This window comes from Mauremys reevesii, linkage group 24 (assembly GCF_016161935.1).
Source record: "Mauremys reevesii isolate NIE-2019 linkage group 24, ASM1616193v1, whole genome shotgun sequence".
Taxonomy (NCBI): Eukaryota; Metazoa; Chordata; order Testudines; family Geoemydidae; genus Mauremys; species Mauremys reevesii.
Genome location: NC_052646.1, coordinates 7,789,356 through 7,814,252, shown reverse-complemented (window position 1 = coordinate 7,814,252; position 24,897 = coordinate 7,789,356). Strand labels below are relative to the sequence as shown.

The window sequence follows — 24,897 nt, the reverse complement described above, 5'->3', positions numbered from 1 at the left end:
GCAACTCCGTGCAGCTCTTGCTTGCAGAGAGCTTGCAGCTCTCCCCCCAGTTCTCGCCCACAGGCACCGCCCCCCCAGCTCTTGCCCGCAGGCACAGTCCCCGCCCCCCACAATCTGCTGCTAAGGGGTGTTCTCCATCTGGGCAAGGCATGAGATCTCAGAGAATGAGCTTGCTGCAAAGAAACATTCCAAGTCTCTGGCCCCTGGCAGGGATTTCCAAATAACCTGAGGGCACGTGGCTGACAGCAAGAATACAGATGGCAATTGACATTTCCAGAGCACCTATCATGGCAAAGCACTTTACAGATTATACCGGTCACTAGTTCATCGACCGCTAAACTGCAGCCACCTCTGCTGTCAAACACGGCAGCTGTTTAACAGCACACAACATCATCCGGTGGAACTGCAAGAAGAATGTAACCACCCACGTGGGAACTTAGCCAGGACCTTGGGGTTACTACCCTTACTCTTGCTAACAATGCCATTGGGATGTGTAATGGCCAGAGGAGGTCAAGGCCTTCATCTGAAGCCTGTTATGTCCCCCAACTCCACATTGGCTGCTGTAGTTACTCAGAGTCAAGAACACCACACAGTGAGTCACCAAACCCAATTCCTGAAACCTCTGGGTTTCCTGGAAGCTTACACCCCCAAATACCAACCACCCCTAACCCTACATAGTGCCAAAAGGCAGGCAGCCTGGCTGAAAGCACATTACTGGGGCAGTAGCATCCAGGGATTTGGAGCAATCTAATTTTTGAATTGCTACACTCCAGCTCCGCTCTGGCACCAATAGTGACTGCTCCAGCTCCAGGCAAAAACCTGCAGCTCCACTGCTCTGCGCTCCAGCTCTGGGCTCCACTCCAAAGCCCTGGTAGCATCTTTCTCACACAGTGACGACGGGCTGCCATACACCATAAGGCCATATCATGAGAGAGAGATTCAGCCATCAGACACTTAGCGTTTGACAATTGCACGCATTTATTCCATTCCCCAGCACGCGTTACACTTTCTTTCGACTCAGAAGAGAGCGGAACATAGGTTGTTTTTTTGTGGGGGCGGGGGTCACATGTTACAATGGGGAGGAACACAGACATATTCAGATTGCTACACAGCAAAGCGGGGTCCTGCAGAAGTGGAAGCATCTGCCGTGGGAGGGAGCCGAACAACATTTACTGCTCTGTTTCTTTCAAAAAGAAAGGGCAGAGGATTGTTTACTAAGAGGCAGCTAAAGGTAGCTTCTCGTCGCTTTTTGCATTCCTCCAGCAACGGAAGTTCTATACTATCAAACGGGAAAGGGGAAAAGATGAACTTGTGGTTTTCCAATATACAGCACCCCGACCTGGTGCAAACACGGGACTGCCAGCATCGTCAACCGCAAACATGCAAATATCAGCTCAGGCCCCTAAAAAATCATGAGATAACAATAACTGGCACTCGTCTCATTTGTCTTCTGGGTTTTGAACCTTCAGGGGCTGCGTTTTCAAGCTTTTCTGTGCTAGAAACCTATTTTTTTTAAACAACAGCTGAGATTCTCCTGCAATCACAGGATTCCAGGAGCTGGAGCTTTAAGGAAAACACCAGATATGACAGTGGCAAAACTGGGACTTCCTGTGATCATGCTTCAAGAAACTCATTCAGGTTTCCTATCTGAATATTAATATAAACCTCTTCCTTAACAGGCCCCCACCCCATCTCACTGGGAGATACTTGCTCCATGAGGCCAGTTTTACACCCGCTCTTCAGCATCATCGTGGGGTAATAAGGGAAACAGACAGCACAGAGCCAAAAAGTGGAGTGGGGCTGGGCATCAGAAACATGGCCCTCCATGCATCTGAAGAAGTGGATTTTTTACCCACGAAAGCTTATGCCCAAATAAATCTGTTAGTCTTTAAGGTGCTTTAATGTCCCCATAATGGGACATTCTTCTGTTCACACACACCGCCTGGAGCATATGGGTAGTGGCTGCCAGTCATGGTAATTTACGACCCACACATCTCTCTCTACACATGCTTATCTTCCTAGGCAGTGAAATCCTTCCCAGCCAATCTAAGGGCAGATCTAGACCAGCAGGTGAGGTTATCTGGGGACAGCCCTGACTACAATAGAGTGGGATTCGGAGACTCCCAATACACCATCCCACGTTCCCACCACTTTAAAGTAATACGCAGCACCTCTGTTGTGCTTTTCAAACATTATCTCATGAATGGTGACAACCCTGCAAGGTTTGGCACTATCATTAGCCCCATGTCACAGATGGGGAAACTGAGGCACAGTGTCGCACAGCGACTCGGTGACAGAAGTGCCTGGGGCCTAGCCTTATGCTTTGTAGACAATACCTCTTTAATAATACCAAATAAATACCCAGAGCTGATAAATACAAGCAAAGGGAGTTACTCTAACATCCTACCTGTTTGGCTGGGTTTTTTTAAACTACGTGGGCCCTTAGCTACATTCATACAGCTATTGACTACAGCCAGTTTAGGGACTGGGAGATTTTTTTCCTCATACTTTTTTTTTTTTTTTGAAAAAACTTTCATATCTATTTTATACAAAGATAAAAAAAATTACTTTGCTGAAAATCCGGAGAAGGAAGCCTCTGGAATCTGGCCGATGTGCAGTACCCAGATGCGGACAGCTGTTTTGGCACTCAGTGGAGCTCCTAACCTGCTGAAAGGGGGACTTTGGTTTCTGGCTCAGAATCACCAGAATTTTACAGAAACCAGGGGTCATGCACTGAAATTAACAGGCAGCAGGTTTAAAACAAATATAAGGAAGCACGTCTTCACACAACATACCGTTAACCTGTGGAACTCACCGCCAGGGGGATGTTGTGAAGGCCAAAAGTATAACTGGGAGTGGGTTCAAAAAAGAATGAGATAAGTTCTTGGCAGATAGGTCCATCCATGGCTATTAGCCAAGATGGTCTGGAACACAACCCCATGTTCGGGGTGTCCCTAAACCACTGACTGCCAGAAGCTGGGACTGGATGACAGGAGATGGATCACTCAATAAATTGCCCTGCTCTGTTCAATCCCTCTGAAGCATCTGGCCCTGGCCACTGTCGGAAGACAGGACACTGGGCTAGATGGACCATTGGTCTGACCCAGTATGACCGTTCTTATGTTCTTTGCTTTTTTAGGGTTGCTTGCAAATTTAGCCAATGCAGTTTAACGACCAGGGCACTGGCTTGGTCAGTACCCTCTGGACACAGAAGGCGGAGAAAGGGGACATGATTAACTCTTTCCGTACCATTGCATACAAGCACCCAAAGCACTGGTTTGGCTGGTCCTGTGGGACACGAGCAATGGTGCAAGTTTGAAAGCCAGTTTTGAATCGCTCTCTCCTGGTCTCTGGGCCAGATTCTGATCTCCGTGACAGCAGTGGCAGACAGGCAGTCATTCTCAAGAGGCAAAGGCAAAGCTTCCCTAAGCCAACGGCTCGTTGGGCTGACACAGTTAAGGCACATCACTTTCACAGCCAGTGGGACACAAGGGGTTGATGTGGACCCTGGCTGCCCTAATCTGCTGGAGCAGGTGCCCATTTCGCAGTGGTGAGATCATCTTAGCATGGGATCGAGCAAGACCCATCCCACAACCTTCAAGCTGGTAGGACACCGTCTTCACCACTCGGCTCCCGCACCTCTTCACGTGAGTGCCATCCAGATTTACACAGGCATGACTGAGCTCAGCCGCTAACTTTCCCTCCCTCCCTTTTCCTTTTCAAGCTGAAATCCCCTCTAACCGGAAGCCCTTCTCCATCTGTCCCTTTTCAGCGCAGTTGCTTGAGCCAGTTGAATCAAGCCTTAGATCCCTCCCACGGCCACCGGTTTGTTGTGCAGCAGCCTCTGCATGGCGCCGATTGAAACCACGGCAAGACGGTAGCTGAAGACGATTGCTTGAAGGCGGAACCGTCCCTGGAAGCGCCAAGTCAACGCAGTGACTCTGCATTTACCCCAGCGTAAGCTCGGAGTGCAGGCGTCTGGATGATCACTCGCCCTTCCCTTGAAAACACAGGCCAGGCTGGTAATCAGGGGAACTGTGCCCAAAAGACCACAGAGAGAACAGCCTGGATCATGACTCTGAACGGGTCAGATTTGGGGCTCATCGGAGAAGCTTTCCCTTTAAACAGCGTGGATGCTAAAAGGATTTAGCGTCTAGCAGCTGCAGTTGGAAGAGACCCACTCATGCATCATCTCTCCCCCAGCAGCACCTGGAGGATTGTTCCTTAAAGAAGCCACATCATGGAAACCAGCAAAATCCTATCGCCCAGCAGCCTTGGGACAAGCAAACTCCCAGTCTGGACCAGTGCCCATCAGACAAGCTGGATGCTAAACTGGGATCGGCATGGCAGCAGGCCTACCGGCCCACTGAGCAGCAAAATAAATAGTCCATTTACCCTCCTTGCCTCTACTTTAACTCGCCCTCTCCCCAGCTCTGCCAAGTTTAGTTGTGCCGTACATTTCGGGAAGGAGGCTCCTGGGTTATCGATGGCTAGCAAAAACCCTGCCGTAACGGCTGTGTTTGCTGATGGGACGTTCGGAGGAGTCCCCTGGAATTTTGTTCCTAGAGCGTCGTGTGTTCTGGTTGGGGTTTAAAGGGAGAATCTTCAGGAGGGCGGGTTACAAGAAGAAAAAGAAAGAGACGTCATTGGCAGTGGAATGAGATCTCCGCTTGGACGGCAGAGTCTAAAGCAAGAGGATGGCGACGACAAGGAATAAAGCCCCGGCGGCCACTGTCACGGAGAGCTGTGGGACGCCGGCAGCGTTGAGCGTGAGTTTATAGGCAGTAATCTCCTCTAGGTAGCCGTCCTCTGTGGCTGTGCATTTGAACAGCCCCTGGTCCATGGGGGCGTTCTCCCCAAAGCGCAGCGTGCAGGAGTGCCCGTCCATGGCACAGGGGTACTGCTTGCTGCCGTCTTTGACCCAGGTGTAGATGGCGTGGTGGGAGCGCAGAGGACACGGGAGGTAGATGTAGCTGGTCGGGTCCACCCTCACCTTTTTCAGGGCTTCCTGCGCTACTTGTTCTTTGAACAGCGGGATCGGGGGTGAGAGCAGAGCAATCATAAAGGAAAAGGTGGTGGGGGAGAGGAGACAGAACAGGGGAAAGAATGAGAGCTCCATAGTTTGGAGGCACAAAATCCCACCCAAATGCAGCCCTAGCCTCTGCGCACACGGACACCCTGGGCCTCGACAGCGAAAAGCCCGCGATCCGCTCTATGTAGAACCCCATCGAAGGATCTCAAAGTGCTGTGCACCGTGCATGACTTGCGTCTCCCAGCACTGCACCACAGAGGTTAGTGTGATGGTTGCCATTTTTTTTTTTTTTTGCAGAAGGGGAAGCCAATGCTTTGGCTGAAGGACTTTGCTCAGGATTCCTTGGCAGGGGAACCCAGGAGTCCCAGTTTCCCTCTTCTGGGCATGAATTAGCAGCAGTGCTCAGCCCATTGGGTGCAGGCCGGGGGCTGAACTCTGCTGACAATCTGGCTCTGAGGGTCGCAGTGGCAGCTGCTGGGAACTTTGGAAAATTCAGCCCTTATTTAGGCGCCGGTGGGTATGTCTACACTGCAGTCCCGGGGTGTGATTCCAGATCGTGTGGACATACCTGAGCCAGCTTCACTCTAGCTCTCGGCTCCAGGAAGACACCATGGCCACATGCACAAGCTGTACAAGCCCGCCCCCTGGGTAACTGCTCACAGGACTAGCCCACACTGGAGCGCGGGCCAGGGCCGCCCAGAGGATTCAGGGGGCCTGGGGCAAAGCAACTTCGGGGGCCCCTTCCATCGTGGGGGCTCCTGCGGGGCCCAGGGCCTGGGGCAAATTGCCCCACTTGCCCCCCCTCTCTGGCGCAGGCTTCACTGCTTTGATACCTGAGCTAGCTAAATTAAAGCTAGGTCGGGTACGTCCACTCGAGCTGCCGTCACTCACACCCTGGGATTGCGGTCTAGTCGTGCCCCAAAGGGAAAATCTAATCCCAGTTGGGAGTGACGAGCACGTGCAAATCTGGCCCAGAGCCATTCTGAAAATTCCATGCTGCCCCCTGGCCCAGGGCTGGGAAGAGAACCCAGGAGACCTGGCTCCCGGGTCCCCCTGCTCCAACCATTCTACCACTCCGCACCGTATCACTGGGGTGTGTGAACCATTACCGCAGACTCTCTCCTCCCGACGGCTAGCACAACCCTGGATTTATGGCACGGTCTCGACCAAACCATTTTCCTGCCATACCTTGGTCACAGCTTTTGAAGCTGGAAATGCACCAATTCAAATGGAGGGGGGAGGCACTTTGCCAGCAACAGGGTCCTCACGCAGCTTAGCAGTGGGGAAAGAGTAACCTTAGGCTCTCGCTAAGGCACTAGAGTTTTGGGGCCGTGTCCCTCCATTGCCCCAGCGCTGAGCCCTGCTGGTAGTGAGAGCGGGCAGGCGGAATCCCTGGCACTTGAATGGCCTTGCCGGCTAAGCTCGGTGCAGAGTAGGAAAATCCCATTGCTGCACCTCCAGCGGGAGACTGGAGGCTCTAGCTTAGACAAGGCCTCGCAGTCCTGAGAGATGCTGCTTGTTTTTTCCATGCCCACGGGGGCAACAGCGAGATTCCCTCGGGCACATGGGCCTTTTGTCATCTGCTTTCCAGGGTCTCCACGGCCGAGGCAGCAACACCTGTGTGCAACCAGGGTTCCGCAAAGGCCGAGACACCTACCTGCTGCACCTTCACACACGTCCTGGGCCTCTGGGTCCAGGCTTTGCAGGAAGTTGCTGCAAGGAAAGGCAGAGAGAGAGGAAATCGTTCAGGAGGGTGGCAAGGGACACGTGACTGTCGCAGCCTCACCCAGAGGATGGAGAAGGAACTGTCATTTTAACAAGGGCCAGTGCTTAGCCCCAGCTTCCCGCCTCCGCCCCCATGCTGGCTGCCGGAAGCTCACTCTGTGTCTCCAACATCTTGCAACACAGAGATCAGGAGCTAGAGCTACATACAAGAGCATAAGGTGAGTTGTGGGGGTCTAGCCAGACCTCCTGCTAAGACACAGGATTCTCCTTCACTCTGGGTCCTATTGTGCAGCACTGCTGGGCTCTGTTCTAGTTCTCTTGCTGTAGCCCAGAGGTGGCTGCATTTCTTATTTACCCTGCACGATGGGTGGCTATATAAACAGAAGTTATTATCCTTTCACAAAAAGGGTCTGCTTTCTCTAGCAAAATTCATTTGTTTGTTGAAACACTGAAATCGCTCAATTTGGATATATTGCTGCAGTGCAGTGCCTCATGGGAGACGTAGGTTGGTTGTTTCATGTCCCCATTCTCCTCTATAGACTGAGCTCCCCAGCTAGTCTACCATGATGCACCACGGCGACAAACTCCCATGATGCACTGCCTCTCCAAGCGGCAGGACCAAGGTGCATCATGGGAGTTGTAGCCCAGCTGTGGAGCACAGCCTAGGGAGGAGAATGGGAGCTTGAGGCGCATGAACTACAACTCCCATGAGGCACCATGGTAGCATTTCTGAATTTTTCATTATCTGAATTTTTGCCAAAAAAAATCTAAGTTTTCCATATAAAAATCCCATTTTTCTGACACCTCTCTCAGCAAGGTCCTTTCCTGCCAGCAGGCCAGTTGTGCAATGAAGGACAGTCCAGGCTCAGGTTTCTCAACCTGTTTACCCTTGTGAATCGCATATGCAGCTCTCTTTGTGTTATGTGGGCTGCATCCATACAATATAGATACTACCTTGTATGGCCCTGAGGATGTCACACGGCCACAGCTGTGTGATTAGGCTACAAGCAGCGAGTGGGCTGCGGGTTGAGAAACACTGCTCTAGGGTTTTGTCCAGTCTAGGTTTAGAAGTCCTGAGCAAGCATATTCAGCTTTATTTCTTTATTATACATAATAATACATCCATTACAGCTGGTCTGAAAATGGATAGCCAAAACCAAAATTTCAATTTTTTTTTCAATTTTTCATTCATTTTTTTTTTCTTCGGTTTTGAATTTTTTTTTTTATTTTTTTTTTTTTTAAATACATTTCTAATCAAAAAAGTTTTTGAAAAAAAACTCAAAAAAAAATTCTGAAAAAGTCAACATAGGACATTCATTTACCCAAATAATGGGTTTTTTTTTTTTTTTTTTTTTAAAGAAAAAAAAATAAAATAGACACACATTGTTTTTGTTTAACACTTTTTGTTTTTTTTTTTTTGCAAATTTTGCCAGTTCTCGATACGATACAAATCGCCTAAAAATGCTATAATCCTAATCTATACTATAAAACATATAGTCAGCATAGGTAAAGGTGTGAAAATTGGGTGTGCATGTGTCACCAGTCTGTGTGCAACAGTCAGAGCTGACAGAACAGGCTGCAGAAGAGTGAGGTTTCAGCATAGCATAGCTAATGTTGTTCAGGGTTCAGCGAGAGGAGAGCGAGAGAGGCCTGCTTGCGGCGCGAGCCGATACTGTACTGGTGCACTGAGTGTGGGTGTGTGTGTGCTGAAAGGAGCATGATGCATGACATGGTTTGGAGGGCAGCCTCGTCCCCTGTGATTGCTATCACAGTTGAAATAGCCTCACCTGGAGCTCCCTCAGGATAAACCAGCGGGCCTTCTCTGAGCAGGGTCCTCGAGTTTGGAACCTGCTCCTCTCCCCCCAGCATGTTCCACCAGAGCCCAGATCTGTAACCCTCCTGGCAAAGCTCAGCTTTTCCCCTTTGTCAAGGCTGTGGTTGGGGCAGGTGAATCTGTTGATGGACAGCCTTTGTCTATGCTCGTAGTACGGGAGGTGCCCTAAAGTTGTGTTCCAAAAATGTGAACAGGAAGAAGTTATACAGATGGGCAAACTGAGGCACGGGGAAGTGATTTGGCCAAGGTTATACAGCGAATCAGTGGCACAGCTAGGAATAGAACCCGGGTGTCCTAGCTCCCAGCCTCATGCTCTAACTAGTAAACATGTCTCCCTCCCACAGCTGGGAATAGAACCCAGGCAACCCGAGATCTCCCTGTGTGACAGATGCTCTAACCAATAGGCCATGCTGCCTTCATGTTACTGTGTGTATGTTTACAGCTACCAGCTCCTTTCATTTCCTCCTTCTCTCCCCAACTTGACAAAACCATTGAATGGATGGCAGATTGGGAGCAAAGCATTCCGCCTTTAAGACCGAGCACACCTGGCAGTGTCATTTGCCTCTTGGGAGATGGCCGAGCATTTTTTGCCGTCTGGATCCCATCCGCAGTAGGGGTCCTTGGCGAGGACACACTTCCAGCAGGTCTCCCTGTACTGCCCACAGTCTGCCAGTGGCAGGCGCGTCACCTCGAACTCAGTGGCTACATAGAGGTGCCCCTGCCAAGGAGGGGTCGGGTTAGTCAAGGGTTCAAACAAACAAGCAAGAGAGGAGGCCGCATGCTCTGGAACTGATGGGTGAGATACAAACTGGGCCAATCCCTTTCCAAGCAGACGTGCTGGCAAAATTCCCATTGAAATCTCCACTGGCAGCAGGATTATGCCCGTAATGGACTTCACAAGCAAAAGCACTTGTTGGGGGTAGGGGTGGGTGTCTGTCTTAGAAACAGGTGTTATGTTCAGGGCATACACACTGAGACATTAGACAAAACCAAATACTCTTGCTGGAAGGTTGCAGCATAACACGACCTTCCTGCTTAGAATCCAGAACCCTGACACATAAGAACCCCAAAGCAGTGAGAGACAAAGCAGGCTGCTCCCTAAAACACCGAGGCACAACCCACTCCACCTTACTCAAGGCTGCCTCTCTGCAGACTAACTGCTGCTAGACCCAGCCTGCCAGCAGGACCAAGAAAACCCCATAGCATTTAGAGAGACAGCTTGCAATATGCCACAGCCGCCAGTGTTAAATACAGAGCAAAGGTAGAGAGGGGGAAGGGCGCTTACTGTCAAGGCATCCAGGGCCATCCCAGAGATGGGCGCGTCTCTCTGGAAAGGGCTCAGCTCTGCGATAATGACCGTCTGCCCTCCAGTCTCCAGGACTTTGTGGATCTTCCCTTTATCTGCAGCGGACAGAGATGTGGGGAACTCAGAGGAAGGAGCCCGGCCCCCTTGAAGGCGATGGGAGCTTGGCCGGGTTTCACCTGCAGACAGCCAGAGGCCTCTCTGCATGCCCAGGACAGGCAGGGTCCGAGCAGGGACAGGGCTAGTTGCCTTCCACGGGCCTGCCCCCATGCCCCAGCTCTGCCCTGGAGGGGCCCACTGGAGGGGAGCACCATCTCCGGGGCCCAGGCAAGCCCTTGGCCTCTGCTGGGGCTGCCCAGAAAGGGGTCAACGTGCTGCCTGTGGTGCTCTCAGGTTTGTGATGCGGACACCTGGGTTTCCCCACCCCCCAGCTCATATCACAAGGACCAGCAAGCAGCCGTCAGACCAGAATGGCAGAAAGCCATCCCCAGCCAGCGCTAGAGTCGAACTGGCGACCGGGAGGTGAGCCAAGCCCTGAGCCAGCTGTGTCCTGGCCTACACTTCACCTCACAGGGCAAGCACACAGCGCCGTCGGGTAGAAGAGATTCTCCTGGGGGTAGGAATCACCTCGGTCAGTGTCTGCTCAGCAATGGACCAGGCCCTCCAAGGAGGCACAGACCCCACCTGATCCGTGGCTGGCGTGGGGCGGATGCTGCACGTATCTCGCCCTGGGATCTTCCGCTGCCTGACTTCTTGGGGGAGTGGGGGCTAGTGCTTAGAGCAGGCAGCTGGGAGTCAAGACTCCTGGGTCCTGACTCTGGGAGGGAAGTGGGGTCTAGTGGTTAGAGCAGGAGGGCTGAGAATTCCTGGGTGCTGTTCTTGGCTCTGCTGTGTGGCCTTGCGTCCCCGCACTGACAAAACCTAAGCACCCAGACGTGGCTCCACAAAGGCTGAGTCCCAGAGGGCACATTCCCAGCGCCCGCCACACCTACCCGTCCCAAGGTAGAGGACAGTGCGAGAAGTGTTGCTGGCGTCCAGGACCCTGTCAGCCACCACCTTGGTGTAGGTGTCATTAGTCTGCAGCACGTACAGGGGGCGCTGCCCCTCGGGGTAGATGACGGTCTCGATCTCGGGGTGATCTTTGATGATGCTGAGGATGGCTTTGGAGGGGGCGCTAGAGGAACTGTAGGGGACACACTATGGAAAGAACAGAAAAGGACGGGGGGTAACGAAGAGGGAGGCCGAGTTCTGCCCAGACAGACCCTCAGGCTCCTCCAGTGATGTCTACGAGGAGCCACCCAATGCAGAGCTCATGCTGGGCGTTATCCAGCAGAGAGTCAAAGAGAGTTAGGCACCTAACTCCTACCAGATTCAATGGGAGTGTGACACATGGCCAGAAAGGGTTAAGCAGCTTGCAGGGTTAAATGACCCAGATTCAACCTTTAGAGACATGTTAGAAGAGTCTGTAAATGGTGATTAGGGCCATTCCATGTTAGATAGGCCAGAACTTTGCAATGCAAACCTGTCTTGTTAGAAAACTAGAGGTAATTCTAATTGTACGTGTTGACTTATATCTTTTTAGATGTCAGCCATGTAAACAGACAGTTCCTGTCTATTATTATAGCTACTGATTCAGAGATCAAAAGGGAATATTGACATTTATGAGTAATGTTAACATGTTATGAGTAATGGTCTCAAGTTGCAGTGGGGGAGGTCTAGGTTGGATATTAGGAAACACTATTTCACTAGGAGGGTGGTGAAGCACTGGAATGGGTTACCTAGGGAGGTGGTGGAATCTCCTTCCTTAGAGGTTTTTAAGGCCCATCTTGACAAAGCCCTGGCTGGGATGATTTAGTTGGGGATTGGTCCTGCTTTGAGCAGAGGGTTGGACTAGATACCTCCTGAGGTCCCTTCCAACCCTGAGATTCTATGATTCTATGATTTAGGCCAGGGGTGGCCAATCTGAGCCTGAGAAGGAGCCAGAATTTACCAATGTACATTGCCAAAGAGCCACAGTAACACATCAGCAGCCCTCTGTCAGCTCCCACCCACCGGCAGCCCCGCTGATCAGCGCCTCCCGCTCCCTCCCCACACCTCCTCATCACCTGGCGTGCAGGAGACTGGGGGGACGGGGAGGAGCGAGGGCAGCTCAGGGGAGGGGGCTGGAAGGGGGGAGTGGGGGCAGGGCCTGTGGCAGAGCCAGGGGTTGAGCACTGAGCATCCCCCGGCACACTGGAAATTTGGCGCCCGTAGCTCCAGCCCCGGAGTCGGTGTCTGTACAAGGAGACACATATTAACTTCTGAAGAGCCGCATGTGGCTCCGGAACCACAGGTTAGCCAGCCCTGATTTAGGTGAATTTTGGGTGAAATAATGTCATTGTCTCTGTGTCTCTTTAAAGTTTGTGGTAAACTGTATATGAACTGCTTAATGGATAAATTATCTTATGTTAATCCAGGTAGTTGATTACTGGTGATGTTTAGGAAACAGCAGGTTACATCAAAAGCCTATTGTTCACCCAGGACTGTATGGTCAAGAGGCAGCTAGAAAACTGTATAAAAGGCTCTTGGGACCTGATCCTTTCATCTCAGATCTGCTTGATGCTTTATGCCGGGGAAACTTGAGTCATAAGATGGAGATCTCCAGTCCCATCTGGACCACCCTGAATATGAACATAGGTTATAGTCCAATGGACTAATTCTGAAAGAACTCTTTGCAACTACAAAACTCACCATCTCTACTGTGAATCTGATCTCAGAACTGTGCTCACATCTGGATGTTTACTGATCTTTTAACCATTCTCTCTCTTTTTAAATACATTTTAGTTTAGTTAATAAGAATTGGCTGTAAGCGTGTATTTGGGTAAGATCTGAAATATTCATTAACCTGGGAGGTAATGTGTCCGATCCTTTGGGATTGGTAGAACTTTCTTCTATGGTGAATAAGATGTTCAGTATCCTCATCATATTTGATTTGGGTGCCTGGGTGGAGGCCTAAGGCTGGGTTGCTTTAAGGGAACTGAGTTTTGGCTTCTGGGTAACCAGGAAGGTTATTGTAGAAGCTGTTTTGAGGCTAGCTTGGTGGATCTAAGTACTGGAATGATCACCAGCTTTGGGGACTGTCTGTCCCATTCTTTGCTGTTTGCCCTAATTAAGTAACCACAGTGGCTCCCCTGGGATCCTGTCACAGGGATTTAGGCACCAAAATACCTTTGAGGATCTGGACCTAAGTGCTGCTATGGGAGCTGAGTGAAATTTTTCAGACAACACTTTTTTCTGACAAAAAAAAAAGCAGGATTGGCTCAACTGAAACATTTTGTGAACTCGTGTTGGTTTCGGCAAATTGTTCTGGGTTGAAAAAAACCCTAACAATTTTTTCAAAAAATGTTTCGATTCAAACTGACTTTTTGTTTTGAAATTCCCTTTAATTTCGCTTTTAAAAAAGGAAGCAAAACCCCCAAATTGACATGAAACTTTGTTCGCCCCAAAATGAAAATTTTTGACTTTTTGATTTGCCAATTTTTTTTTTAATTTCAATTTTGGGTTGCCCCAAATGATTCTTCCCCCAATTTTCCGGACTTGCCAGTGAACCAAAAAATGTTATTCGCCCAGCTCTTGTGTCCATGAGATTGCAACGGTCTCTGTGCTAACCCGGCCGTCCTCCCTAAACGCTTCCCCGTTCATGTGCACCTGCCCCCTTCAGGCACCCACGTGGGACTCAGGGAGACCAGGTTCCATCCCTAACTTTGCCACTGATCTGCTGGGTGACCTGGGGCCAGTCCCATCCCCTTCCCAGTTCTCCCTCCAGAGCACTGCACTGCAGCTACTAACCCTCTCCCTGCCACAGGTTCAGTTTGCTCCAAAGATGTGACAGGGCCCAGGCGTCTGGTGCTAGGGGGTCCAGTGGAGAAGGAGCTGGCAGAATGGAGGAGACAGCGGCTGTGAGGGGCTGAGGGCAGCAGGAGGTGAGGGGAAGAGACGGCTGGTTTCCGATTGGAGGGATGGGGGGCTGTGGGCAGAGGGATGAGTGGGGTTGGCCAGGAAGCTTGGCCCTGTGGAGATAATTTGTTGTTTACAAATTCCCGTGGAAAGGAGGAAGAGCTCTGGGTTGCGGACGCATTTCACTGGCCAGCGTTTAAAGGGGTGCTCAGTGGACCCCTCCCGCCTAACTTCATGCAGCTCCCAGAAAGCAGAAGGACAAAGCTGAGCTTTCAAAATGACCCTGCGGCCACTTGCAGACCCCTGTGACTGAGATCGGGCCTTTTGCGGCTACTGACTGGCCCGGGCAGCTCTCTGGTAATTCCCTGCAAGCCACAGAAGCTCAGAGTCCCCACCGCACCTCCGTTCGCTGTCAGAAACAGGGGTCCCTTTGTTACTCCCGGGGAGCTGCTTTGGGACGCGAACCCCGCCCCGCGCGGGCCTCACCGTGCCGGGTCGGTGCGCTGGCAGGAGGTTGGTGTAGCCCTTGAGCCTGGAGGTTTTGAAGGCACTGGTCACATTGTCCATGGAGTAGGCGCACACGGCGGTCGTGCCCCTGCAGGGGGAAAACGCTCCATTCAGGCCTTGGCGGCTGGCAAGGCAGAGCCGGTTACCGCTGGCGCTGGGCGCTTTGTGCTGGGACCTGAGCTCTGAGGCCCACCCAACGGAAATGACTGGCAGGCGCGGCGGACCCGAGCTGGAGTCGAATCGGGGAGCCAGCGCCGAGTTATTTTCCCTGCTTGGGGAGGGGGAGACTGGCCAGGGAGTTCGGACGCCTTGTCATTGTCTTCCACCTCTTTGCCCAATGGATGTCCTGCCTGTCTAAGCAGCTTAGGGTGACCAGACAGCAAGTGTGAAAAATCGGGACAGGAGGTGGGGGGTAATAGGGGCCTATACAGTAACTCCTCACTTAAAGTCATCCCGGTTAACATGGTTTCATTGTTACGTTGCTGATCGATCAGGGAACACGCTGGTTTAAAGTTGCGCCATGCTCCCTTCTAACATTGTTTGGCAGCCGCCTGCTTTGTCCACAGCTTGCGGGAAGAGCAGCCGGTTGGAGCTGGCTAGTGAGGGCTTGGAACCAGGGTGGACCGGCAGCCCCTCTATCAGCTCCCCGCTCCCCTAAGTTCCCTGCGCAGCAGCTGCCCAGCAGGCTCTCAATTGCAGCTGTCCCTCCCCCCACTGCCATGTGCTGCTCCTGCCCTCTGCCTTGGAGCTGCTCCCCGAGCCTCCTGCTTGCTGTACGGGGGGGGGGAGGGGAGGAAGAGAGGGGGCTAATGTCAGGGTGTCCCCCTCCCCCCTGCTCCTGCACCCCGCTTACCCCATCTTCCATAGAGCGGGGTGGGGGCACATGACAGGGCTCAGGACAGAGGGAGTTTGCTGGCAGCAGCAGCTGTGGTCTCAGCAAGCTGATCTAATTAACAAGGCAGTGTACTTAAAGGGGAAATGCGCATCTCTCTCTCACACACACAGTGTGTGTCTCTGTCTGCCATGCTCTCTCGCCTCACTCCATTCCTGCTGCCTTGTAAACCATGAGAGTTAACCCTTGAGGGCTCAGCCAATTGCTAGTTCATCATTTAGCAGTAAGGCATTCCCTGGGAAATATCCCACCCTCTGACTCCTCCACCTCAACCAAGCTTCACAATCATCTTCACTGTGTACCAGTATTAAATTATTTGTTTAAAACTTATACTGCGTGTGTGTGTGTGTGTGTGTATAGATAGATGATTAGATAGATAGATAAAAAATATAGTCTTTGGTGAAAAAAAAATTCCATGGAACCTAACCCCCTCATTTACATTAATTCTTATGGGGAAATTGGATTCACTTAACATTGTTTCGCTTAAAGTTGCATTTTTCAGGAACATAACTACAACGTTAAATGAGGAGTTACTGTATAAGAAAAAGACCCCAAAATCAGGACTGTCCCTATAAAATTGGGACATCTGGTCACCCTAAAGCAGCTCCAGGCTGGGCGGCTTCCGGGCCTATTCTTCACAGGCATAGTTTGGGGATGGGCTGGGGAAGGGGGATGGGCTGTTCCCCCAAAGTTTGGGGCAGGCACGGAATTTCCCCCCCTACGCTTGGCCCCATTGGCCTGACTGGAGCTGCCCCCACCCCCCATATATAGACATCAAACTACTCCTATGCTATTCTCCCAGTCTGGCGAAGGGGCACCGTGATTCCCATCTGTCTCATGAGACATACTGCATGGGAGAGGGGCAACAGGGTGGGCGAGAGCCCCTCCCCCCATGGCCCTGCCTCCTCCCTGCACCCCTAGGCAACGTTCTGCCCCCATCACCAGCCGTGGGGCGAGGAGTCTGTGTGACCCCAGCCTGCAGCGTGGCCCCAGCCCTGCCTGGCTCCGGGCGCGGCCCCCACTCACCAGGCACTGGCGAAGATCCCGTAGAGCGTCCCTTGGCCCCTCCTCCCCTCGCCCAGGACCACGGCATCGTGCAGCTGGTTGAAGCGCTGGGGATGGGTGGGGCTGCCGCACACCAGCCTGGCCTGGAGGAACGTGGTCCAGAAATCGACCAGGAGGCTCTTCCCACCTTCATCCACCTGAGCAGGGTCGGGGAGGAAAAATCCCAGAGCTCTTCAGGCCTAAAGCACGGACGTTCCACCACAACCCCCGCCCGCCACCAGATCCACACGTGGCTTGAACCACGTTGGCCAAAGCGCGCAGCCCTGGCCCGTTATAACAGCAGCTAAAGTTGTTATAACTACACACATGTGGCTCACACACATGGCTCACAAAACTGGTCCTTTTAGCTCCAGCGACACCAGCTCATGCTGCCAGGGCCTGCTGCTGACACCGTGACATCACCCTCGCACCCAGACCCTGCTGCTGACACCGTGACATCACCCTCGCACCCAGACCCTGCTGCTGACACCGTGACATCACCCTCGCACCCAGACCAGGCGTGAGAATGGAGATCAAGACAAGACATTTGCCTTTCACTGCCAGCTCTCGGCCCGCGGGGTCTCCGTACCTTACACACGCGGCCCAGCCGGGCTTTGACCGGCTCTTCATCCAGCCCCGCTGTCTCGTTGACTTCGTTGTAGAAGAAGTAGATTTCATCCAGGTGGGACTCCTTTCCCGGCACCAAGGCGGCAGTGACGAACTCTGCCTCTGCGGGAGGAAATGGGGATGGGATGAGAAAAGAGATCAAAGTGTGTAAAGAAACCTGGCTGGAGCCACGTGTGTGCCAGCACCACCACTAATTCCTTGGTTGATTGGCCAAGTCAAGATATGGGCATGGAGGGGGTCATGCATGTCGCCAACCCCAGGCCCCTCAAAACAACAAGACTGGCTTTAAAATCATGAGGTTGAAAAAAAATCAATAAATGTGGGGTTCTGGTTATTCTGAGGCTTTAGGAATCTCATTGTCCAGCTTTTCTCTGCAACCAGGAGAGCTAAATAATTTATATTTTAAAGCAAGCTGAGATTCTCTTGCAACGACAGGACTCAGTGAGCTGGGGCTTTAAGAAGGACTTTAACTACCGTGAGGCTTGCAAGACAGTTGTGTGAGTTGGCTCTACTGGATTGCATCTGTTTCATAGAATAATAGTGATCATCCCTAGCTCTCCCCAAAGGAAGTCAGTATCATTATCCCCATTTCACAGATAGGGAAACTGAGGCACAGGAAGGGAACAGCAGCAGAACCAGGAACAGACTCTAGGTCTCCTGTTCCCCACTCCAGTGCTCTATCCCCTAGGCCACGTTTTGGTTTGGGAATCAGAGCTTCTACTGGCAGAGAATCTGTATCATAGAATCAGAGAATCTCAGGGTTGGAAGGGACCCCAGGAGGTATCTAGTCCAACCCCCTGCTCAAAGCAGGACCAAACCCAACTAAATCATCCCAGCCAGGGTTTCATCAAGCCTGACCTTAAAAACCTCATCATCTCTGCAGTGAGGGGCAGTGTGCCCATCCCTGACGTGCCAGCTTTTTGTGGATGCCATCTGCCATGCTTGCAAATGTGCCTTTGAAACATCTTCCTATTATCTTTCCGGCCTAGATTGCTAGAGCTGAAGGGTCTGAAATGCCAGCCTGTGGAACTCCTTGCTGCAGGGCTTCAGCGAGGCAAACGCTGTGGGGGCTGGACAGTTCTCTGGCCAATATAACACACAGCTGTTTCAGCTGAGACTGGGGCAATGGAGTTTGATGCTAAAGGGAACCAGATGATCACTCCAGAAGGATGGAGGGGCACACAACCCTCGACCCCTGCAAGGTTTGACCCTGTGCATTGCCTTGGGGTGAAATCTGCCTTCCTCTGCAGCATCAGGGACTGGCCGCTGCTGGAGGTGACGGATCTTTGGGGAAAGCGTTGGGCCCAGCCTGGCTGCTCTGACCCTCCCTGGGACTGGGCAATAGGAAAAGCCTCTCTTACTGGCGAGCCATTTGTCTTCTGTTCTCAGCAGCTTCCTTAGGCCATAGCTCCTCTGGATGGTGCTTCTGTCCCGGGACAATGCCGAGTACAGGCTGCCCTCTGCAATATTAAGCCAAGACAAAACAGGGATGGGTATTTCTCCATGGGGCGGGGGAGGAGCCCCGGCCCCCTCCCCACCAGCCTCCTGTGGAGTATGCCAATATCCACTTTCAAGACAACAGAGGACCCTGCTCTAAGGGCAACAAAGAACAAAGCTCGTTCTTCACGGCCAGCCCCAGGTCACACTGGGAGACAGGGGTAGAGGAGGGCTCCCAATTGCCTGCTCTAACCACTAGGCCACATTCCCTCCCAGAGCTGGGAACAGAACCCAGGAGTCCCGGCTCCCCATCACCTCTCAGCAGAGTTCCAAAGCCCATCGGGGCTGAGGTGGGATCTCCTCCAAAGAAGGAAACTCCTTTATTGGCACCCGTCCTGCTCCCAGCCTCCCCTGTTGGGACCTCCACTGGACCCTCCCATGGGGCTGGCTCGTCTTGGGCTAGCACAGGCCGCGGTGGGGAAGCCCACTGCACAGGTCCAATGCCACCTCCCTCTCCAACACCCCTGCTCTGGGACTTGGGATCCAAGCAGAGAACACCCCCAAGGCGAGGCCCAGGGGGACCCTAGGTGGCTCCCCTCCCCTCCCCTTCTATCAGGGGATGGAGAGAGGCAGATCTCCTTACCCACGGCGATGGCTGCAGCCGGCTGAGACGGCGATGCCGGGGCGAGGCTCTCCCCGCTGATGGCAAGGGCTTGGCCCCGTTTGTCCTGCTGCAGCGTTGTGTCATTGCTCTGGGGGGAGGGTTAAACCCAAGCCAGCAAGTTGAATTGTTTCTATAGATCTTACCCAAGAAGCTTCACACACCTCAGCCCAGCTGGCCCCTTGCAGTCTGACACGTCCCTGAGTCTAGTCTCCCCGCGAGGCAGGGCCCATCTTACACACATGGAGACAGGGCAGGGGACACGGGAGTCCAGAACCCAGGAGTCCTGGCATCCAATCCCCCCTGATTCAACCCCTATGCCCCACTCCACTCCCAGAGCTGGGAATGGAACCACTTCCTTAAAAGACGCCATAGGAGAATGAGCCCGGATTTGATGGGTCACAGGGCAATATTATAGACCCGGGGATGGAAATGTCCCAGTCCAGTTACGAGTGAGGTGCCTAGCGCCCCCTACGCCCGGGGGCCATTCTCTATGCATTTCCTCGCCCCAGCCTCCTGTGCTCACCAGGAACCAGCATTTGGGGGAACCCGCGTTGGTGCCGCAGACGATGATGGAGCTGCTGTTCAGCCTCTGGATTACCCGGATGTAGTTGTCACACTCGGCCTGTGGGTGAACCAGCACAGCTGTTAGTGCTCATTACACGTACCCGGCATTAATGGCAGGAACAGACCCAGCCCGCAGCCTTTCACTGAGCAGGTAGATCTGAGACGTCCGCTGTGTGTGATTATATACCCACGATAAACCGGTGATGGGTGTGGGAGCCAGGGGCACAGCTGGGATAGAACCCACGAGTTCTGATTCCCTGTCCTCTGCTCCCACCACTAGACCCCACTCCCCTCCCACAGCTGGGAATAGAACCCAGGAGTCCTGCCTCCCAGACTCCACATTTGCTCTACCTAGAAGCCCCATTTCCCTCCCACAGCTGGGAACAGAACCCAGGAGTCCTGCCTCCCAGCCCCCACCCCTTGCTCTACCCACTAGACCCCACCACCCCCATGCAGCAGCTGCAATGCTGTCTGTGCTGTGGTAGCGGGACACTCTCAGGAAATGGAGAAACTGTGGCGGTGAAGGACGCTCAAGGCAACTGCCCAGCTCCTTGGAGCCGAGCCCTGGCGCGGTGAAGGGACCACCAGCCTTGCCCAGAGCAGAGGCAATGGGTCCCTCCATGCTCAGCACCGTGGGGGCGTCTCTAAGCCCCGTTAGCCATCTCTGGGGGGCTCAACATACGGCTGGGGGTGTCGGTCGCTCATGGCTCAGGCCCGTCCCTCGCCAGGGCCCCCTCTCACCTGCACTGCCCCAGGCTTGCTCCTGCAGTTCTTCTCTGCCTTCTCGTCGACCCACAGGGGAACCTGGGAGGCAGACGGGGAGCAAAGCTGATCAGACCCTGATCTGCACCCGACCCCTGGCCACAGGTGGGAAGGCCCAGGGGGGTAGCCCTCAAGGGGATGGTGCTTCTGACCAGCCACAGGAGGGGTCCTGCAGGCCTCTGACCCTGGCCGTACCCCATCTTCCCACAGACCTCGCGGCCCAGCCCTGCCCCCAGCGACTATGCAAGGGGCGGGGGGATGTGGCATTAACCCCGTGTTTATCGGGACCCCTTGTGCCCTCAGGGGGACCCGCTGCAAATGGAGATGGCCCCAGATCTCTCTTGCCCTGCGGCCTTGAGAGAGGAAAGCCCTGCTGTGGGATGGCAGGTGGCCGTCCCGTGGCTACCTGGCCAGCCGGCAGGTGGCCCCTGAGCCCAGCAAGTGAGATCAAAGGGGCTCTCCTTTCGAAGCTCAGCCCGGTCTCGGCTGGGAGCTGCCTTCCCCAGGCTGAGCTGGGGGAAGGTTGATGGAGCCTGTCCTTGCTTGGGAGTCTCTTTGTGCCTGAGCCGGTCTTCTCTGGAAGCTGCCGGATCTCTTCGCTGGCTTGTCAGCTCTGGGGCCTCCAGCTGAGGCTGGCTGACCATGCACCATCATTGCAGGCTGGTGGTGGGGTGGGGGTGGGGGGTTGGCAGGGGCCAGGAGAAACCCAATGAGAGGAGCTAGAGACCCCTACACACCCCACCTCTTACCTGGGTCTGGTTGACCTCCGGCTCCTTATATGTCAAGATGCGCAGCACTCCCTTGCCCCCAACGTACAGCTGCTCAGACCCGGCATCGTGGAAGAGGACTGTGGACTTCTCCCCATTCTCGAAGCTCAGCACAGGAGCGTCTGGGGGCGGACGTGGGGGGCAGAACGGGAAAGGAGGGTCTGAAGTTTGCTGAAGGCTGAAATCCAGACTCTACCCCTTGCCCGTCCATCCCTCCGCCAAACCAGCTGGTTTCTTTCCTTTCTAAATAAGGCAAATACGTTGCGCTCAGCCCCCCCTCCCACCCCGTTTACAGATGGGGAAACTGAGGCACACCGCAGGGCTATAGTTTGGGCAAGCTCTGGGAAGAGAACCCGGCTCGCAGCACAGTTCGCTAGACCGCACAGCTTCTCTTATGGTCACCAGACTCTCACTGAGGCAACTCTTCAGGGCCCATTCTGGTGCTCGGTCTCTCTTTCCGGACACTCGGTGCCAAACTGGGTGGCAGCTTCCTTGTAGTGTGGACACGAGAGACTGGACTGAGACCTGCCAAACTCATCCCTTGCCTAATGAAGGCTTAAAGAGACACCCTACAGGAGCCGAGGGAAAAGCTAACTCCGGCCGGCCTAATCCACATATTATGAATGCACCCCAGTGCACATTGCTCCTGGACCTCAGCCTGTCCATGGGTAGCATGGAAACCCCCGCCTTATGCAGGCCAAATCTGCCCCAGAAGGGCACTAGCCTAGAGCAGGATTTCTCAAAAAGCTGGTGCTGGTCCCTGAGATTTCCCTGTCACAGTTCAGGAAGGCAGCAAGCCGGCCCCTGGTACCAAAAAGGTTGAGAAACGCTGCTCTGGAACCAGGCACCGTGCACAAGCAGGTCCACAGGGCTCCAGTAGGGGGTACTGGTGGACAAGCACACAGCTCTAGTGCTGCGTGCCCACGGTAGCTGATCCAGGCGCCGACACGCCCTGCTCTGTAGCCAGGAAGGCGCCAGGTGCTGTACAAGCCAATGCAGAAAGCTGGTCCCTGTCCCACGGGGACAGCACGCAGCCACGGGCTGCTCCTTGCTGCGGTCATCTTGCTGCCAGCCAAGAAGCCAGACCAGATGCAGCTGGTTCTTGGAGCTGGTACCTGCCCCCAGCCTGGGATTCTGGCTCTCTTGCCTGTGCAGTGACCCGCCCTCTCGGCCTGCCCTTGGCACAGGCTTATCATGCAGCAGGGAGCCCCATTGTGTTTTCACTAGAGTAGTGATCACAGGATGGGCGTGCAGTACTGGCAGGCATTTAGGAGTTGCTGATCCTGGTACTGAGGATCGGGGAGAGGGGGGCCATCATGACGCACCCACACCAGGGATGGGGAGTGGCTGTTGGCTGGGCATCAGGCTACGGAGGGTTAAATCATCTCTGGCTCTGGCAAGGAGAGCACCCCCACCAGCAGCAAAAATTCTCCTCCACCCTCAGTGGGTGGGGGCTGCAGGCATTGAGAGAGAGCAGATTGGGGGCCCGATCCTGCCCCTCCGCTGAGCTCAGGGGAGCGGGCCCTGCCTCTGATTCCGACAGACAGCCTCCCGCCTCCTCTTATATGGGAAGATTTGGGGGAAACTGAGGGGGGAATTGATTCTTAGGTTCCCATCACTGGCAACTACTCTAAAATGCCTTCCTACTATGGGATTGCCCCTCAGGGTAGCCCAAGGGGTACAGTCATGAACCCCCTTTTACCGCCATAGTCTCCTCAGCCCTGCCACTTACATGTCACTACCAAAGCAATGGATCTTCCTTCCCTCCCAGCGCCTCTTTCAGGGCAAACATTTTCAGCCACGCCCTGCACCAGGCACCCCTTGTGGGGTTTTTTGTTGCCAAGCAAAGACAGGCTCTGATTTCCCACCGGAGCAATGGGCAGAGCTGGAACAGGCCAGGATTTGTGCAATGTGGCTTTTTCGTTCTCGGTGCGTCGAGCGGCAAAGGGAATAAAAGACACTCCTCCGCTCCGGGAAACCGCAGAGCCATCAGAAAACCGCAGCGGCTGCATTGCACAGATGTTGTTTTTCTTCCCCCGGCAAGCCACCAGCACGTCACAATGAATGCGGGTCAAGAGCCAGGGGCTTTTTCATTAGGGAGGGTCAGGCTGGATTGTGCTGAGAAATTGGTCTCCTGGTAGAGGCTATTTTGGAGAGTAAGGCATGGCTCATGCTGCAGCTGAGGGCCCTTATCTGCATTGCAGAGGGTGCAGGGTCTAGTCTATAACATCCCTAGGCCACTTTTCAGTAAGGGAGGCACCAGCTGGCTCTTTAAACAGCCAGGAGTTAACCCTGAGCCTGTCAATTTTTTAATCGGATGGGAAGTGACTCCAAATGAAATCACTGATCAGGCTGCAGTTGTAACACCTGTCAGACCCACAGCCCAGATTGCGGGTTGTCTGCAACTGGCAGCCAGAAAACACCGGTAAATAAAAGTTTCCTTCTTGTCATCTCTTTAATCAAATCAATGGGTGGGCCGGTCTTCACGCAGAATATTCCCCCAACAAAACTCCCCTCCCCACCTCAAAAGCTGCTCTCTAAACCCACCATGCTGTTCCCCCTTTTCCCCCCATTAAACAATTCCACCTTTCATTTCCCATGGTCAAATCCACAGGAGGCTGCTAGGAAATTATCCCCAGTGTCACACAAGCCGAGTCAAGCAAACAGCGAAAACGATATGAAATGAAACATACCGAGTGGCTCCGGAATAAGGCACCAGCAGAAGCATCAGATCTTATCTCACCTTTAAGGGTAAACTTCAGCCTTGGTATCTTTTGGGCTGAACAGAACGCCGACAGGAGGAATAAATACAGCGATCTCATCTCTGTGCCTGTGCAAGCGTCTCCGGAGCGAATTTGCTTCCTGATGTTAACTGTGCAGGAGCCGTCAGAGCCGGCTCGGTGCTGTCTGTCTAGTTCTGCTCCTGGTGGGCTCTTCTGCAGTTTCGCATTTTATACCTGCTGTCCTGAGCCAGGAGATGTAACGTCAGCATAACTTCCTTCAAGGGGGGGGGCGGGGAATAACCCCCTCCGAGCTCCACAAAATGGAGCTCCACAAAACAGCTTCTGCAAGAAATTGCTCTGGTGGGGGAGGATGGGAAAATCACAGGGTGCAGGAGCGAGCTGCAGCGATCTAGCAAAGTGGTTTTAAAGGCCACCCGTTCAGGAGTTGCTCATCAGTCAGTGGGCCTGCCCAGCCCCTGGGATTTCCTAGCCCAAGCATCAGCCCCGTCCCTGCCCCGGAGACGCAAACGCCAGGCTCTGCATTTTGTCCTGGTTTCAGCAAGAAACCTCATTTAGTGCAGAAAGGCCACCTACCCTTGAGCCCAATCAGTGCCCCCCTTCTCCCACCACTGGAGCTGCCCGAGCACGATCACTTGAGGCTGGAAGGTCGGTTCCCAGCATATATCTTCCGCGAGGACTCCAGGAGGGCTGCCCAGTAAATGATGCACTCTGGAACAGGGCAGCGCTGAAGCTGGCAGGAGCTGGTGCTAACCCAGACAGCGGGTGAGTCGTAAAGCCAAGGAGGGATATTAGTTCCCCTAGTTAAAAGGCCTCTGCCAAAGGAACAGGTTGCCATGGTGATGGGCGCAGTGGCTTAAAGGACCGACCACCTGATTGGCGAGCAAAATTGGGCAGGGGTCTACGCGAGCCCACCTGTGCCCGCAAACCCGACTCTAAAACCAGACCCGGGACCTTTGCTCGTGGCCCGTTTATCTGCTCCACTGATGGCACAAGGAGGCCAAATGCCAAACCTCCAAATGGCCACTCAGGTTTGGACACCTCCATTTTTTGGATGCCCAG

At 53.5% G+C, this 24,897-nt stretch overlaps 1 protein-coding gene across 1 annotated transcript; it reads right to left on the bottom strand.

The window, feature by feature from the left end:
* Positions 1–3,781: 3,781 nt before the first annotated feature.
* On the bottom strand, positions 3,782–24,045 carry LOC120390504 (semaphorin-7A-like; the record flags this gene model as incomplete). The annotated part of the gene is made up of 14 exons (XM_039513234.1): positions 3,782–5,022; positions 6,690–6,745; positions 9,137–9,309; positions 9,877–9,992; positions 10,887–11,091; positions 14,317–14,425; positions 16,256–16,431; positions 16,863–17,002; positions 18,262–18,360; positions 18,981–19,089; positions 19,525–19,623; positions 20,307–20,369; positions 21,077–21,216; positions 23,838–24,045. Coding segments are annotated over 14 exons (2,031 nt in total), but the record flags the coding sequence as incomplete, so codon positions are not given.
* Between the last annotated feature and the right edge of the window lie 852 nt (positions 24,046–24,897).